This window comes from Clinocottus analis, unplaced genomic scaffold, assembly GCF_023055335.1.
Source record: "Clinocottus analis isolate CAN_PGR_092001 unplaced genomic scaffold, fCliAna1.0.p SCAF_17, whole genome shotgun sequence".
NCBI lineage: Eukaryota > Metazoa > Chordata > Actinopteri > Perciformes > Cottidae > Clinocottus > Clinocottus analis.
Window position 1 is genome coordinate 15,570,411 of NW_027175898.1, and position 18,163 is coordinate 15,588,573.

The 18,163-nt window shown below is 41.5% G+C and overlaps 1 protein-coding gene across 1 annotated transcript; it reads left to right on the plus strand.

Annotated features, from left to right (window-relative positions):
• The first annotated feature begins 12,853 nt into the window (after positions 1–12,853).
• crip1 (cysteine-rich protein 1) lies at positions 12,854–18,163 on the plus strand. The gene is made up of 5 exons (XM_068580257.1): positions 12,854–12,993; positions 16,668–16,762; positions 17,466–17,523; positions 17,746–17,786; positions 17,937–18,163. Exons 1-4 carry the CDS (start codon positions 12,954–12,956, stop codon positions 17,781–17,783), a joined length of 231 nt encoding a protein of 76 aa, XP_068436358.1. The 5' UTR covers positions 12,854–12,953; the 3' UTR covers positions 17,784–17,786; positions 17,937–18,163.

The following is an 18,163-nucleotide window of genomic DNA, read 5'->3' on the forward strand; positions in this document are numbered from 1 at the left end:
CTTTGTTTGACTTTTTTTAATTGGATTTGGGACAACAAAATTGCATCACGTTTCTCAAACTCATCAATTAGTTCTCACCCTAAAACTCCTTTTATCCCCATAAAGTCATTTTTTAATGCTTAAAGTGAAAGATAATACTGGAAAATATTAAATTGAGGGGAAGTGGTAATGTTGACATTTTTGATAAACACTTTTCCTGGTGGTTTGTGACCATTAGCATTGTGATGTGATACTGTGATGCGCGGCGGTAACGACGTACGGCTTGAGTTTAATTCAATGTGCGCTCTAAATTGTTAATTTGGTTTGCAGTGCGAACACTTTGAGTATCAGCTGGAAAGAAAGGAGCCTGCTTTTGTCTGGCTCTATCTGAAATCAAAGACCCATTGTTTCAGAAATTACAGCGAAAGAAGAAAGTGGAAAATCTGCGACCATTATTACTATGAACTGCACATGTGCCGTGCGAGAATGTTTTTTTATAAGCTGGTTTACTGTGTGTTGTAACGGGGACGAAAACCTGCCGTTTACAAGGCTGACTGGAAAACCTTGGACAGCAGCTCAGATACAAAAAGATTTTAAATAAAAAACTCCCAGATGTTAATATGTTTGATTATGTCATCATCGATAAAAAAAAGTCGCACACACGCACAGTCAAACTTTCCTGGACAAGACCTCACGAATAATCCAATTTGCATGTAAGGCTTTTTTGTTGTTGTCAGAAGCCATTTGCATCGCACGCCCACATCAAAACACGACCCGGTGTCTGGAGCTCTGTTCACTGCAGAGCCACCAGATCCCTCGCTGAGATACCGCTCGCCCTGGAGGGGGCGGGGCGGACCACAAACGGGGCCTATCTTCATCCAGATGGAGCGAAATAGAGTCAGAGGACCGTCACAACGGGAGCGGACGGGTCGGTCAGCCGTGCTGGTCTGCGTACTGTCGGACCCACAAGACTAAAAAGACTTTGACCGAAACGTAAACACACTCTGGGACTCGCAGACGGCGGAGTAATTTACGCAAAAAGCTACGATCCTGGTGTGCGTGTTTCGAATTATCGGCTTGAACCCTCCCTTTGATTTACCCCGGGCCTTCGCCGCCATCTTCAACGGGCTGACGAGAACAACAACAGGGCGTAAACAGAAGACCGCGAACGGTGGCCGTGCGCCATGCTGGAGTAAATAAATTTTAAAAAATCTGGAAGCGGCAGCAGCAGCAACCGCACAGTCAGAGTCAAGTTTCCAGAGATTGTTTGAAACTATATGCATTTCGTTTGGTTTAAAATGACATAAAATCCATTGTTTATGGATTTGAGGCATGTATGTAAGCATGCTCACGTTAGCATGTCCGGCTAACTAGCTGTAAGCATCACCTTTATCAACTCTGGCCAGCCCCGCGACAGTCTTATATTCATCAGTCCAACATCACGGCTTCATGGAAATACAGACAAAAGCAGAAAACGTGCACGTGTGATGATTAATGGCTCTCTGACTGCGATTTGACATTCATTGGGATTCGCAGATGCTGTCTGAAGGAAAAGGCGTTCGGTCATGAATATCGTGAGATCTATTTTCTACCCCGTTCACTCAATGGATTCCCCAGTCGCACAGAGGATACTGTACAGCGGTCACTTTCCAAATACCAGCGTTCAGTCACTTTGGTCCACTAACATCCTGAATACGGCATGTGGGAAAGTGTGAGAGCAGATAATGAGACCGGGATACTTCAAACGGGATCATTTAGATCATCTAAGCATTCCTTTAGAGTGAAATCTGAATGATTTAAATGCCATTAATGAACTTAATTATGGGTGTTAGAGCACATGCAGCTGCTTCATTAAGTCGCTATCAATGCATTTCACTTTCTTCACTGATTATCAGAGTGAAACCCAAACAACGACGCGTTCATCTAAATGGTTATAAGTGCGTCCATCGTGAGTCTCTGGGATTTTAACTGTACTTCTGCGACATTATGAGCCCAATAAAGCAAACCGTAGTTATTTTATCATCCTAATAAACGGCCCGAGTTACCGAGTGACCCATGAAGTCAGCTCGAGTCATATTTATAGTCCGTTGCCGGTCACTGTTTCCTGCTGGGATCTCTTTAAAGTGACTTACGGGGAGAGAAGGAGAGCACAAGCATGTCATTTTGTGCGACTTGATGAATCATTTAGTCCGGTGATTGATTTGAAGTGGGATTTCTGTGGCGTTTACGGGGGAAGAAATCTAACCATGCAGAGCTTTTTTCGGGTCCATGATTGCTCACAGTGTTCAGGATTTAAGTGCAGTCTCAGCTGAGGTGGAAACCAACCATGAAGCTTTTAAAAGAATCAAAAGAAAACCGCCGCGTGATTGAAAATCGGAGCCGTGGACGAGGCGAGCCAGCTCGCGTTTTGTGCAGGAACAATTTCCAGACCTGCCAACCTTGTAAAAGTGTGTGTGGTTATCCCTCCTTCGAGGAGAGTGAACCATTAAAGAGGCAGCCATGATTCTGAATGTTTTCCCCCGCGAGTAACCACCTGCCTTTGAAGAAGACTCAACCATGTGAAGGGATGGTTTAATATTTTGGCAAAAACACACGTTGACGTTCGCGCCGAGAGGTAGATGAGAAGATCAATATCACGTCTGTGCAGCGCATTACTGCAACTATGGACGTGGAGCCAAGAGGTAATGCTTAGCTTAGCGTAATAGCTGAGAAGAGACGTCCCATGAAAACACATTTTGTGTGTAGAGAACACTAAAGACATGACGTGAGCTTTAGTCAGAGCGGGCTAGCTGTTTCCCCCTGCTTCCAGTCTTTACGCTAGGCTAAGCTAATATTTAATGAGTGTGCTATTTGAGCAGGAAGGAAAACTATTTACCTTTCACAGGTGGCAGAGGACAGTACCGCCAACCAGTGTTTACTCAAACTATAACAGCAGCAAACAGAAGCTTGATGTCTTCTTACGATTAGCAATCAAACGTTTTAGATCTCCGCGGCATGTAAACAAACTGAGTCCACAGAGAATACTTTGAGGACGGCCATCCTTTGAGGACGGCCATCCTCAAAGGATGGAAGCCCATTTCCGCCACACACTAAAAAATTAGGACCAAAAAAAGAAAAAATAGGACCAAAAAAAAAAAAAAAAATTAGGACCACAAAAAAAAAAAAAATAGGACCAAAAAATAAAAATAGGACAAAAAAAAATAAAAAATGGACCAAAAAAAAGAGGACAATAAAAAAATAAAAAATATATATGTATAGACTTTTTTTTTCTATCGTTGCCTTTTTTTGACTTGAAAAAAGACAAAGAAAAACACAAAGTACATTGTTGTTGTCATTGTTGTTCCATTGATCATTTTTAAGAACTGACGTTTTGCTTGGATGTGTTTTTATTTCATTTTCGTCAACAAAAAAAATTTTGTTGTTTTTTTATTGTCGTAATTTTTTTGGGGGGGGGGGGGTCCCTAATTTTTATTTTCTTTTGGTCGTAACTTTATTTTATTTTTTTCTTTTGTTCCTAATTTTTTTTGTCCTAATATATATATATATATATATATATATATATATATATATATATATATATATATATATATATTCTTTGGTCCTCTTTTTTTTTTCTTGTGTGGCATATGAAAGCCCAACATGTTGGGCAACGTCACGTGTTGCACGAGACGTATTTATGAGCCGGTCCAACACGTGTTGTTCCTGTAAACTTATAGAAAAGAAAGCTAGCTCGTAGCTGCTCCGTGGGAAATGTTATTTCAACTCTCTGACTGTGTGCCAAGTCTTCAACGAGGTGACGCAAGACCCACCGAGTTCCTAAAAAACTGACAAATGTGTCTGGATCTTTGCTTGGACGCGTCGCCGTTTATGTTCCAACAAAATTTTGAAATCTCTTCACTGACTTTTCTTTCACCTTTGCAGAGGCCCAGCGGTGCTGAAATGAAGCAGTGAGTCGGTATCAAAGCCAAAACAGAGCTTCTAACGGGTAAAAAAAAAGAGCTTCGGAGGGTACCGGAGGGAGCGGGACCGCGGTGAACTGATATTTTACAACTTTCAGTGGCGCGGGGTTTGATCTATATGGAGGTTTATGGAAGAGCTGTCGGTTTCGGCGGATGAGAGAATGAATCCTGCGAGAGGGAGAGAGACTTGATTTACTGGCAGCTGAGGTTGTGGAGGCCTCGCGAACAAAGAGGGGCTTGTGTCTTTTTGATCACTTATTGAGGGAGGGGAGGAAACCCGTTCCAAGCCGAACTAAGTGTAAATATTTAGCCAACAGCGTTGGACATATTTCTGCTGTCTATTTTCTCCTCCGCTGATCTAAGTGGAAAACCAAAGCTCTGAATTTGCAATCAGAAAAGAAGGCAAAGGGGGGGAGAAGCTGCATGGCTACAAAATACACAATTATGAAACCAGGCAAGCCATTTAAGATGCATTATTGGATGTTTTTTGGGCTCCGTTGGTGCTCGGCAGCACACCACTGAGATATTATCACCTTGTAAAGTTGTTACGGCGTGTCAACTTACATTCGCCAGCAATTTTATCATTTATTTAGATTTGCTTTTGTGTCCATTTGATGAATGCAAATCCATTATTTTGTGTTTCTGCTCTCCACCGAAGTGTATCTGGCTCTTAAACTGCTGAATGCTCCATCGTGTTAACTATATAGTACAGTCAAAATGACGCTATGAGAGAGTGAAAGCAGCAAAACAGGAAAGGCAAAACATGAATACTGATGTGAAAGACGCTGATGAATAATACTTCGATAGCATGAGAAGAACAGAAGACATAAGAAAACAGTTTGCAGCAAGAAACAAGAATAAAAAAGACAAGAATACCAGTAAAACATGTTGTATTGTTCCACTGTCTTACTCATTCGAAATAATGTCCCACCATCAGTCCATGCCCCAACGGGCATTTTACACAAAGAGAATTGTCTTATTTGGGAAAATTGGAGTCGTGCTCTTTACAATGAAGCCCTGAATTTCATCCAGCGTGCTTGGCTCCCAGTCAGCTGTAATGAGTTCCAGCGAAGGCGGCTGTTGGGAGTTAATTCGAGGCGATATTGTTAAGACTGCGGCTCTAAAAGCAGCGAAGACATTCGGAGGATGGATGAAGCCGGCTCATCGCAACGAGACGCTCCACCTGAACGCGGAGCTGCGATCCAGAAAACATACCTGCGGGTAGTTCAGAGCGAAATGTTGATATGAAGCGGGTTTACAGGGCGGCCCAATAGTGTGTGCAGCAAATCTAAAGGCACTGGATGGGTTTCAGGGGGGGAACAGCAAGGATAAATACTGCAGCGGTGAAACCAGATGTTGATGATTCACAGGCACTTCGGGGTAAAATATATTATCTGGAGCACCCAAGGTGCCGGCTACTTGTTGTATTAGAGCACATGCTCGATTTTTAATTAAATTTATTGGAATGAAAGAGCGGAGAGTCAATGCAAAGTTAATGGTAAGCGTCATAAAAGTGTCAAAATATTGTATACGGCACTTTTTTCAGAATTGATTGATTGGAAATCTATTGCACATTTGGCCTTGCAGAGTGATGGGATGTACTGGACAGATGTGCCAATAATGTGCAGCTTTTTTACCTGTAACCCACGTGTGAAAGGCCGGGAGAGGAGGCAGGAGGGTTCATGTATTTGTAAATTTCGTACTTTATTAACAAGTTTTGTCCTCTTTTTTTCCCTGTGTTTGAGTCGTCGTAGGAACCGCTAATTGATTCCAATACTTGTGTTTATTGTATGTATTTGTTCAGCAAAGTGTTGGGAAACAAATGTATACCTGCGAAAAAATCATTTTTTAAAGATATTTTCATCTTAACTATGAACATCCAGCATGATATGAGCCAGATTCCCCAAAAAAGCCTCCTGGAGCGTCAATAAAACACCTTTTTGGAAAGATTAGGACCTAAAGAATCAGAATCTGGAACAAAAATCACAATAAAACAAAGTCTTGGCCTGTTAGGAAGGAGTTTCAGTCAAAAAACTGTGTCATTCGGTAAAAAAAAATGGACAAATTACGTATTTTATGCCAAAAGATTGTCTGAATGGGGCATGCTGGGACTTAAAATGGGCGCGGGAGGATTTTCGCCAAAAGGTTAACTTCTAAGTTATCTTCTAAATCTCACTCAGCATTTCACAATCTTTTCCTAAACCTAAACAAAAAGTAGTTTTGCAGCCTAAATAAAACCTGACTAAGTTGTTTCCTGTGAAGATAGACCTTTATTTTGAAAAGACTGGATGCGTGTAAGGAGCAGGAATTGGCACGAGTTGCAGGAATTTTTATGGGAAAACACCGGAAAAAATGAGGAATAACTTTGTGTGAGACATCATACAAACTGTTGTATGACACGTTGATACACAAGTATACAATATACACAAGTATATACATAAGTACATGAAAAAACATGACGTTCATTCTTTTTGATTGGATCAATATCTGCTTTCTTAACAGACTCAAAGTGACTTGTCTCTCATGTCTGTAAAAAGGAAACGACCGCGCAGTTTCCTCTGAAACATGCAGCCGCTTCATTTCCTGTTATTGAGCAACTCACGGTTGCCATCGCAGCGAACACAGTCTCCCTGATAAACAACCACCGGTTGCCAAGGAAATTGCCGTTTACCGCAGTGTTTATTTACTTGACCTTTCTTCTTTTTTTCTCCCGACTGAATAGTTGAACTTGTGCCAGGTCCCAGCATGAAATGCGCCTTAATGACAATGGTTTACCGAAGCAATTTCACTGGTTTTATGGGATGTTTTTTCTTTATTTTGATCGGAAACGTCTGCAGCAATGTTTGTTCATTGAACGGAGTTTTTAAGTTGTGCTTTCCTCCCACGACAACTCCCATGAAGATGCAAATGCTGGACCTGTTTTCACCCAACCGACCGTGTTTGTACAGAAATGGGTGTGTGTGTGTGTGTGTGTGTGTGTGTGTTTGTGTGTGTTAATTACTGAAAGGTATCCAGGTCAAACATGTCATGAGCTCGTCAGCCAGAGGGTCTGAAATATTTAGGTGACATTTTTGCAACCAGGGGAAGAAAAGGACACACAAAGTACAACAAAACCTGCACACAAAGTTGTCACTCGAGGGTTGCTGGTTTAACTCCTTAAATAAAGTAAATAAAACTATATCGCTCCGTCTTTAGCTGCAGTATTAAAGTGATGAAAACATGAACGCGTCAGTATTAATACACCAAAAATACTGAATATTATTCTCAAATGGCCCAAAAATGTGTAAAAAAAAATCATTAATCACGCCATTTATTGTTGAGCCCGAGATACAACGCATTACTTTACTAATCGCATCTCCAAGTCTCCGAACAACCTCTTAAAGGTATCAAACACAATCAACAGAAGCCCTCAAGACGTCTTGCACTTAGATATGTTTGTCTCTGTCTTGTCTAAGGACACTCGTGATGAATATGTTCTTCAACCAGGAACATACAGATAATTCACACGTCACATTCTATAAAACAGCAAATCAGTGTTTCGACAGCAATACTTTCACCTGAATATATTAGCTTTTACTATTTTGAATGCAGGACTTCTCACTTGCTACTTCTTCCACCTCTGAATCAGCGTTTTGCCTCATTTAGAGGTTTATAAACCAGCGCTGGTGCAGAGGTGTGATCGCCTCTCTCGCAGCCTGAAGAGATCTCGTCACAAGTACTTCAAGTAGCAGCAGAAGTTGCCGCTGCAGCAGAGCTGATCAGCAGGAGACTGCGGCCACACATGGCAACGTTTCTGCAGAGCCCGACGAGCTCACAAAATCTTTTCCCCGTGGTCATCATGACACCAGGAATCACTCACCGTGAGAACGCTTCCACTCATCTCGTGCACTCCGCGTCCTGCAGGAGGCCGGAGGGATCTGTTTGCACGTTTTCAAAGAGGCTAAGTATAACTCAGCGGAGGGCCAAGAGACATGATGAAAGAGGGGAAAAATGATGTGATGCAAGACAAATGACTCCGCAAACATGCAGCGGGCTAAGTGATGCTGATGTTCGGGGGCAGTTGAGGGGAATTCTTCATGAAAGCGTACAGTGTTGTGATCCGCAATCAGATGCTCTAAAAATGGAAATGCATGGGAAGAAACTGAAACGATCACTTCGGGGTTACACGTCACAACATTTCAGCTCAAAAACATAACATATAGAGTCGTCAGCCGTGGCGTGGATCATCTTTTCCAGAGATACTAATCGCCATCAGCGACCAAAAGCCCAACGAAGCACAGACGCTCCGGTGTTTCCAGGTTCAACTCAAATCACAGGAAACAGGAAGGTGGAGCGTGAGGTAATGAGAGCATCAAAGGCGAGCAAAGATAAGAGCGCAGACAGCGACGTTGGAAACACCTGGACTGTGTCTGACCGCGAGAGCAATAGTATGAGAAAAGGCGACGCCGATGTGATCTTTAAACGGGTTGGTTAGGAACCAAAGATATCAATTCTACAGCGGAAAATACAAGAAGTAAATGTAAAAAGGTCCCGAATTCTGATTGTTTTCGTTAAGAAAAAGAAAGTTATAGCAAAGAATGCATGCAAGTGTCCAAAGTGAAGCAAATGTTTGTGAAGAAAAGTAGATTTTAGTGTCACTGTCTGGCGAAACTGAAATATAAACAGGGGGCGAAATCCACTAGAAGATCAGGAAAGAAGGTGAGATTAAAGAAGCAGGAAAAGAAAAACTACGAGCTGCTGCAGGTCGTAGGAGCATCCGCTGTGTCCGCACGAGTCCGACTGCACAGTTTGCATTGCATGTGCAGTGTGTGTGAGGCTGAATACAGCTTCCTAAATGTGTGTGTGATTTTCATGGCTTCCTATGTGGAACCGATGACTCAGCCGGTCTGACAGGAGGATGCCCTGAATGTCTTGTTTTACTTGACTCCCTATATGTGTTTGTCTTGTTCTCACAGACGCTGATCCATCACTCGGTATAATTACAGAGCCGCTCGCATGAACCCAGCGAGAATATTTGTATAATTAAAACAAGCGGAGCGGAGGTTATTCTTGATCCACGGCGAGAAATTTATCGGGCTCATTTTGCAGCTCCGCAAGTCATTTCAGACTTTCATCCATCAATCTTCCAATCGAGAGGCCTCTCTAATCTTCTTATGATTTCCTCCTGATTGATGCTCGTGCAATTCGAAACGTCAAATTAAGTGTTTTCTCTATTCCCGGACGTGAAGCACTTTCAGGAAAAACGAGACGGCTTAGCGGGCCGCTGTGATGTCATGCCACAGGACGTATGGCTCCCAAAAGGGGGAAAACATAGCTCAGAGCTCACGGTAGCTGCTTGTACAGTAGCTCCTCTGTGTTTGAGCGACTCTCTTGGACCATAAGAGCTGCTCGCAGGGGGATGAAGGTCAGCGCTCAATCGGCATGAGTTTAAATGATGTAAATGGAGCACAGGAGAAAAAAAAATGAGTGTGATTATCCGATTTTGGAGGAAAACATGACATCATGTTTCAGTCCCAACGTTTCAGCTGCCAGATCCAGCCCTCTGTTTTCAATAGTTATATATTTTAAGCTTTTTAAAGTGACTGTGTGCTCAATAGGTGGATTCTGGTGCCTATGATGCTGCAATGTGTCGCAAAGTTCTGCAAAATAAAGGGAAACAAATAGACAAATAGACCTAAGACCCTTTTTTTTAACCCAAAAACGAGCTGCTTGACCCTTGAGCACAACTTAAAAGCTATTTTTATCCCTCAATGCTGCATACAATCTTGTAAAAAACAACTGAATCCTATAATTATCAATCTATTGCCCACCAATGTGTTTAGTTTAACTATCTTGAGTCTCCAAAGCCTGCAAAATGAATTAGAAAATGTCAGATTTCAGCTCCTGCATCGATCAATGCCCTCCCGTGTTATCACCGTTGAGTATTTTTGAATTAATTAAACGAGTTAGCGGCAGCCTGCTAGACTTCATGTCTCCTGCAGACGCGTGCATACGAGCGTCTTCAGAAGGTTTTGAGTGTCTCCATTGTGCTCGATCAGCGATGCAGAGCATGAAAACCTACCTGTTAATCTCGTCTAATTTAAGGGAGGCGGGCTCGCTGCCACGTATAATTACAAGGCGTTATCTGGCTGGATATCTCGCTGAGGCCGAGACCCTCGGCTACCTGGGTGGCTGCAGAGAGATAATCTCTCTGAGATTATCTCTCTGATCTGCTGCGGGCCGGAGCTTCTGCCCCCGGCTGCTCTGATTTATTGGAAACCGTTTCATGGAGAAAATTGCAAAGGGGGGAGCAGCCCTCTCATCTCGAAGACTTTGGAGAATCTCCCCCCGCAGCAAAACCTGCAGGTAAATCTGTCACTGGGAACCGGTTCTGGAAAATTATTTGCAGGTGCCAAAAAACAATTTTGCAGTGTTTTTCTCGTTTTTCTTGTTTTCTTTCTTTCTTCTGACATGTCTTCTTCTACCAAATCAGAGCCAGTGGAGCAAAGTTGAATTTCTCCAGCGTCCCGCCTCAGACACGATGTTCAGAAAGCTCTCGTTGCAAAAGATATGAATTAATCTGTGTGTTTATGGCGATGGGAAGTTGATTGATTATCAATCATCGCAGACGGTCTGCTCTTTGTTTTGTTGCCCTGGTGATGTCATTAAAGATGTCCTCTTTAAGGCGCCGCTATCCTTCAGAAGAACAGGACGTCACCCTGCAGGTGAGTCTGCATCGCAGTGAGCACAACAGCTTTCCAACCACACACACACACACACATATTGCGACACAGATAACACGGTTATCTTTTCAAAAGGTCAAAGGTCGCTCTGAGGGTTTTTGGGCGTGTGTGCGATCGGCTTGCGTTGTATTGATTACAACCCGCTACACAAAGTGTGAGCTCTCGATGCCAAAGCAGAGTACAGGCCAGAGAGATGTCTGACATCATCATCATCATCATCATGAGGGTGCAGTCACATGCCAACCTGATACACAAAGAAACAACAAGCTAGCAGCTGTGTGGCTATATATATATATATATATATATATATATATATATATATATATATATATATATATATATATATACACAGTTACATCTACATCTGCAACATAACAGAGATAAATTGCATTTAATACCAGCGTGTACACAGTGGAACAATTTCATTTAATCATTTAATTTGTCGCGTGTGTGCATAAATAAACAACCACCTTCTCTGTTGAGCCTCACGACAACAAGAAAAAGAATTATCAATCATAAAAACACCATTATTAGCATTTAGGACAGTAGTAACTAGTCTGTTTGAGCACTCTTAATTGTCACGTGAGGTTTTCAGGTGGAGTAATACGTGGATTTCTTGTAAAATCACATTTTTGTTTGTTTTTTTACTCCACTATCTTTCCGTGGAAGCCAAGATGTAAAATGCAGCAGTTCAACTACCGGCTGGGGTACAAGGTTGGGATCACTGGTGCGTCGCGCCCTTTGTTACAAACACCTATAAACATCGAGCTAAAGTTACAACCACACAAAGACAAGACTCACACGCAGCGCGTTGTCTTCAGTCGCTGTTGACTCACCTTGACTTGGATTATTCATCAGGCGGGTCGTCTCAGCGAAGAGGTCTGTTTACTCACGACAGAAAGTAAATAGTTAAGGACCAGGACTCGACTTGGCAACTTGACTTTGGCGAGAGTTTAATTGTGGAGTGTAGTTTTAATCAGGAGGTATTTTGTTCTGTAATCAGCATCTATGAGGCAAAGGATGCTTTGACCTACGATACACTCGTCATATTAATGTTATCTCTTTCTGTTGAACTCTGGGAAGTTGCCAACAAGGAAATGGGCTCCGACTTGAGAGACCAAAGGAAATGCTTTGGTAGAGTATTAATACTTCAGTGTTTACGTTGTGCTGCAGGCATCGTGATGATTAAATAATAGATTAAGAGCGTGTGAAATGCATCCCAGTAATTACCTGATGACTTATTGGACCATCTGTTGGCACCCAGACTCTAAACTTCAGTCACACTGTTCAGTGTCCCCTCCTGACATGTTAAAAGACAAGAAAAATGTTTGCTTTCGCCATAAAAATAAACAATAATAAACCACTCAGTGAAGCACTCACATATTTTAATTGAGTCAAAGCAGCAAAACTGCTTGAAACTACTTATTCATATAAATCCTGCATTCATTTTTACTTGAGTAGCAAATAAATAAGTACTCATTATGCAGAATGATCCATTGCAGAATAATGTATGGAATATAATTATGTAAATTGTGTCCATACAGACAGAAAGGCAGCTGCCTGATGAGGAAAATTCAAATACGTTTCTTTACTTTTTAGTTTTTACACAGTGTTTTAAGCCTTTATAATATATATTAATGACAAATTCTTGCCAAGTTACATTTCTCCTGAAAAAAGGAGCAAAATAATTTTGCCAAAAGGACATTTTTTGACGTATTTTTTGATGAATAAGACTAAAAATGACCAGGCTGACTGTCATCATTACAGATCTAAAATAGTTATTCTGAATCTGCAAAGTGACTAAAGCTATAAAAGAAGTGTAGAGGAGGACAAAGTTGCCATAGAGGAGTAGAAATAAGTAGTAGAAAATGGAAATACTCAAGTTAAACACAAGTATTTAGCCGCTTGTGAGTGTAATAAGAAAAGAAAAGAACAATAATGATGATGATGATATTGAAATGAGCACTTTGATGAGACAATTATTAGTTGCTTTCATTAGAGGAACATTGCATTCACCATAATAAACCGACTTTTTTTTTTTTTTAAAAAGCCACTAAAGAGGGGGAAGACTTTATTTAAATTCCAGCGCGCCAATGTGATGTTTTATGTTTTCAGACTCAACACAAGCCTCTCCCACTGTCAGAAAAAAAGCGTTTCGGCGCTATAAATACTGAGCGCAGCGCACATCTGCAGCGCAGAGTCACAGCAGACAGGTGGGCCAGAGACACTTCATCCACAGGATACCTGCAGAGTTTTCTCCCTCCGCTAATCTCACGCAAACAGCTGCAGCAACATGCCAAAGTGCCCAAAGTGCGCGAAGGAAGTTTACTTCGGTAAGATCTGTTGTTCTCTTGTTTATTTGTTCTTTACGCGCAGGACGTCGTGTTTCCTGGTTAGTGAACAGGGGGCGGAATATTCTCCACAACATGAGGAAACAACAGACAAGACATTATTAAATGACACGTGATACGTTATGAATTATGTATTGTATTCAGATCAATTGCTCGCGTAAAAGTCATTGATTCATATGTTTTGCAAGTGCAGGTGCGGAAGTATTAGCAGTCAAAGTAAAGTAGTCGTGCAGAACGGCTCCTGTCACTGTCACATTATTGTACCATTAGTATTGATGCAACAATATTTAACAGTATTTGATGTTGTAGCTGATTTGCACAACCCGTTTAATATAAAACTGCATCATAATGTCACATGCTTATATTCATTTTTTGTATGTAAGATCACAATTTGCATAAAAATCTGTTACTATTTCCTGTGTAAATCGAACTTGTAATATGTATTTTACCTATATAGGCTATTTAAATTGTGCTTTAGTGCAGTACTTGAGTAGATGTACTAGATTACTTTCCACCACTGTCAATACAGAAGTCATTCTGCACAATACTTGTAACTTAAGAACTTTTTCCTGATGTAGGCTTCAGTAATTTGATGCATTGCTTTTAATGGTGTGTGTTTTTTGGGGCGGGGTTGTTGTACTGCTTCCGTTGCTTTAGTAACTCATCTCAATCCTTCCAGCGCTGATGCTTTGGATGTAAAGTATACATCTGAAGGGTAACCAAAGAGTTAAAAGTACAATAGTGTACTTTGAAATCAAAGTCACAGGAAATGAAAATACTTAAGTAAAGTATCGTTCTTACTTTCCACCAGATACTCTTGTTTTTCTTACTTCCTCAATATGTCATTCTGCAACATGCTGTTTATACGCTCTGTTACTTTGGAGAGATACGATGTGCTCCCTGAAATTGAATTGTCTTTCCCGATGTCTGATGATAAATGACTTGGAAGCCGTGGGTCTCGTGAGTATCAACCACCAAAGCGGGGAGCTATTACTGCATCCGGGGAGGAAAAGGGGAAAAGGGACAGCTCCATTTTATTTGTGACTTAATCCATTTACCACATCGTCTGCAGCTCAGTAGTGCAACAGAGTAAATCTCCTCCGGGGAGCCGCCGCAGAGGCTGAAGGCCAACGCAGAATGCAAAGCCAAGTCTGTGGGCTGTCAGTCAGACGCATTGACCGTGCAACCGGGGAGAAGTGCTTCCCGCTTTTCCTTTTCGTGCACAAACTTTCCCCATCTGGCCAAAACAAGCAAACCAATTTGTTTCGTCAACCAAAGGAAATATGCACTTTTAGCTGAGAGGAAATGTAGCCTGGAACGAGGCTTTGCATTCTTTATATGGAAGCAGAGTCTCATCATTCATCCTTAAATGTCTGCATCAGTGTACCTCCCGAAAACCTCCATGAGCTCCATGTCTCACTCCTTTCACTCCCTCCATCCCACCTCACTGCTCCACTCCTCCATCCTCCCATCTCTCTCTCCCTCTCTCTGTCTCTTTTGCAACTCATCAGTCTTCATGTTTCAAAGCTCTCAGATGGAAACGATCAGGCTGCCGCTCCCTCACTGGAGAACGAGGGTGCAGTCGACTTGGTGCAGGTCCAGATACACTGGCAGTACTCATGCTACAAACAAAATAGCTAACATATAGTGGGTGATTTGTGCAGGAAGTGATCAATAAATGCATTTATTTTTTATCCATGCAAAACTTAGTTTGAAGATGTTTGCCTTTTGCCTTCCGACTTAGCTAAGCTAGCTATTTACCCCTGTTTATAGTCTTTTTGCTAAACTAAGCTAACCGATTGCTAGCTAGCTTAATTTTCAGACATGGGAGTGAAATCAAATATTGCAAATATGTGTCTTGTTTCCCACAATATCAAAGTATTATTTAAATTAGGTAAATTTAAAGAAGCAGATTGTTAGCTTTTGACAGCACAAGATAAGCTGTTTCCCTCTGATTATGCAAAGCTTGCGTTAGCTTAACGTTTGTGTACTTACTGACCGACATGTAAGTAAGTAATAAATGTATGAATGAAAATAAGCCTGTTTCACAGAATGTTAAACCTTTAGATATAAGGCTATGGTCAGCTAGTCAGCCGCTAGCTTACTTAGCTTAGTGTAAAGACAGGGAGAAACCGCTAGCGAGGCTGGTTTGTCCAAACTAGTCTGTCCGACTGTAACAAAATCCATCTGCTAGCACACCTGAAGCTCACTAATTAATACAAGACTCCAGGAAGTCACTGGCTCAAATGATGTGTTAATAAGCTAGCTCTAGAGGAGCTGGCAGGCACATTTTTATCGCCTGTAGATTGAGCTAAGCTAGCTGTTTCCCTCCGTTTCCAGTCTATTTGCTAAGCTAGTTGGCTGTTGGCGTTAGCTTCATATCAAGCGTGAGAACGGGATCAATCTCCTCATCCATTTTGTCCAGAAAGATAATAAATGCCTGACTATTAAAGATATTATTACAGGGTTCATTTTCTATTTAAGGTCATCCGCCAACTCTGAATGCTTCAAACTGCATTCTTAGCCTCTTTTTCTTTTCTTTTTTACCTCTTACGCCTCTTTTTTTTTTAGCTTGACAAACTGTTATACAACCACTCCTTGAATCTTTTTTGGGAAGGAATGAAGCGAATAGTTAAGCGGCCTCCCTCACAGTCTGGTTTTCCATTCAGATTTGTGTTTGTTTGTGTACACTGGATGACCTCCATAACGCTCCAGCCAGAGCAAGTTGATGCAGAGAACAGATCTGATTATTCCTCATGTCTCGCACACTCCATTTACTCTCATATTGTCAGCTACAACATATAGCATGTGCACGAAAAAAAAACGTTATTAGACCCACGTACAAAGATTAAAACAACACCATAAGGGCTTTAGCTGTGAGACTCTGCTCCATTACTGCTTGTACAGGCAAGAACTCGCTGTTTGCTCAGTGCATTAATTTGTTATTTTAATTCAAACACAGTAATCGCTTTGTGTCAAACATTTTGCTGAAATGTTTTCATGCCGCTGGCCCGAGAGGCTGACCTCGCCCTTGGAGAACTTTCCCCCGTTTCCGTTGCATAATCTGGTGCCAAATCGGGCTATTTTTAAGGAGGAAGTTTGTCATGTCCTGATATTGTGGGACGGGTCCGAGATAAGTGGGCTTGACCTACCTTTTTGAATATCTTTTATGTGTTTAGTCATTTTTTTTTACTTGGTAGAACAGCCTCGGTTCATGATAACACACCCTCCATGTCAGCATTTCCTGTGCATTCACTGGAACCTTTTAAAAAAAAATTTGCATAGAGATTCGTTGCCAGATTCTTGCTTGTAATCATGTGACGGGTCTAAAAAGTTGGCTGGACTCTTGCTCAATAAAGACCTGGAGAGGTCGGGCTCCTCCCCACCTTTACATAGGTGTTTGTGAAGATCAACCCTGCAGATAAAGACGTTTTTATTAGAGTTTATGAGGCAGGACAGATTCCTCGGGGACAATCAGTCCTCTTTTTTTTCCCCTTCTGCAACACACCCAAAAAATGTTTTCAAAGTTATCTGCAAAGACGTGATGCGAGACTGATCATGTGACCCTTTCAGACTGCAGTATCCCTCTCTCTCTTTGTGTGGCGGACGTTTAAGACATGTCGTGACTAATGTTGTGGTTTATGTGTGTTTGGCAGCCGAGAAGGTGACCTCACTGGGTAAGGACTGGCACCGGCCCTGCCTGAAGTGTGAGAAGTGCAACAAGACACTGACGTCGGGCTCACACGCAGAGGTACACACAGCGATGTCCGGTCCTCTGTGATAGTTTGCACAAGGTTTTGGTTTGCATATGTGAATGCAGGCATCACATCTGCACTCTGTTGTTTTTTCTCTATACTTTCAGCCATTTTTTTAATCAACAAAAGTTATAAATAAGCTAAGATTCAAGGAGTAAACCTCAAAGATTGACTTTTAAGGAACAATATTTTTTAGGTTTACCCAGAGTTTATATATTTGGCTTATGAGGGAAAAAAACAAACACAAAGATGTTTAGATATTTTCGCTTTTTTAATTGGACATATATTTAGCAATAAGAAGAGATAAATGACACAATTAACACAGACATGCATGATAACTTGTAAATCTTATTTTTTTGTTTTACCATGTTTTGAACAATAATAATAAACAATTGTTGGTCATACATTAATCATACTCACAAAGGATGCTTACTGGAGAGGACAGACTCCTATGAAAAGAGAATCTGATATAGTGAATATAATATATATTATATCAATGCTTAGTTCATATCTTTGCCTCTTAAACTCCACAACAACTTCTTTCTTTATTCTTTTTTTAGCTTATTTTTTGTTTCACTGACTGTTTTTGATGTTTAAATGAATGCTCTTATTATTTTTTGATGCTTTTAATTGTTTTATGTGAAGCAACTTTGAATTGCCTAAATGTTCTCTACAAATAAAGTTCCCTCTGCCTTGCAGCACGATGGCAAGCCGTACTGCAACAACCCCTGCTACGCCGCGTTGTTCGGACCTGGAGGTAAGCCGATCGCCCGACAGCGTCGAGGCTGTAAACGTTCCTCTCAAAGCACACTCTGCACACTCGATAAACCAGCCCTTACATGATTGGTAACATTTTATTGAAGTCTAACCTTGCGTGAAAGAATAAGTTCCCTCTCCAGATTTTCAAAGTAAAAGCCTCAAACTTCTAATGTCGTTGTTAATTCACCGGTATAATCCCTTCCTGTCTCTTTCCTCTCAGGGTTTGGTCGCGGTGGAGCCGAGAGCCACAAATATTAACAGGTAGGAAGTGTGTGCTCATTAATTTGCGTGTTCATCTCCTACATTTTCATCCTATTTGTAAGACAAACACAGATTGTGACTCGAAGCAAATCCATTCTTGTACTTTGCCCTGCGTGCCTAATGTGTGTTTTTCCTCCGCTTCCTCGTCAGGTTCAATGTTGCCTGGAAACTGGATTGAAGAAGCCAGCACTGCTCACCAATAAAAACCGGCGAACAAAACTGTGCTCTCGTTCAGAAGACAACATTGTGCGCGTGTGTTTTTATTGTCGCGTTGTTTTCTCCTGGTTTTTAGGAGGACTGTGTATCATTCCCATGATATAGCGGCGAAGTGGCTGTCCTCTCGTCTCTTTCTGTTCTGATTAAACTTTTTAAATTGG

Bases quoted from the DNA above. Each gene is read 5' to 3' on its own strand.
- crip1 (XM_068580257.1), top strand. From the start codon at position 12,954: ATGCCAAAGTGCCCAAAGTGCGCGAAGGAAGTTTACTTCG. The intron at 12,994-16,667 runs GTAAGATCTGTT...TGTGTTTGGCAG, and splicing joins CGCGAAGGAAGTTTACTTCG to CCGAGAAGGTGACCTCACTG. The intron at 16,763-17,465 runs GTACACACAGCG...TCTGCCTTGCAG, and splicing joins CGTCGGGCTCACACGCAGAG to CACGATGGCAAGCCGTACTG.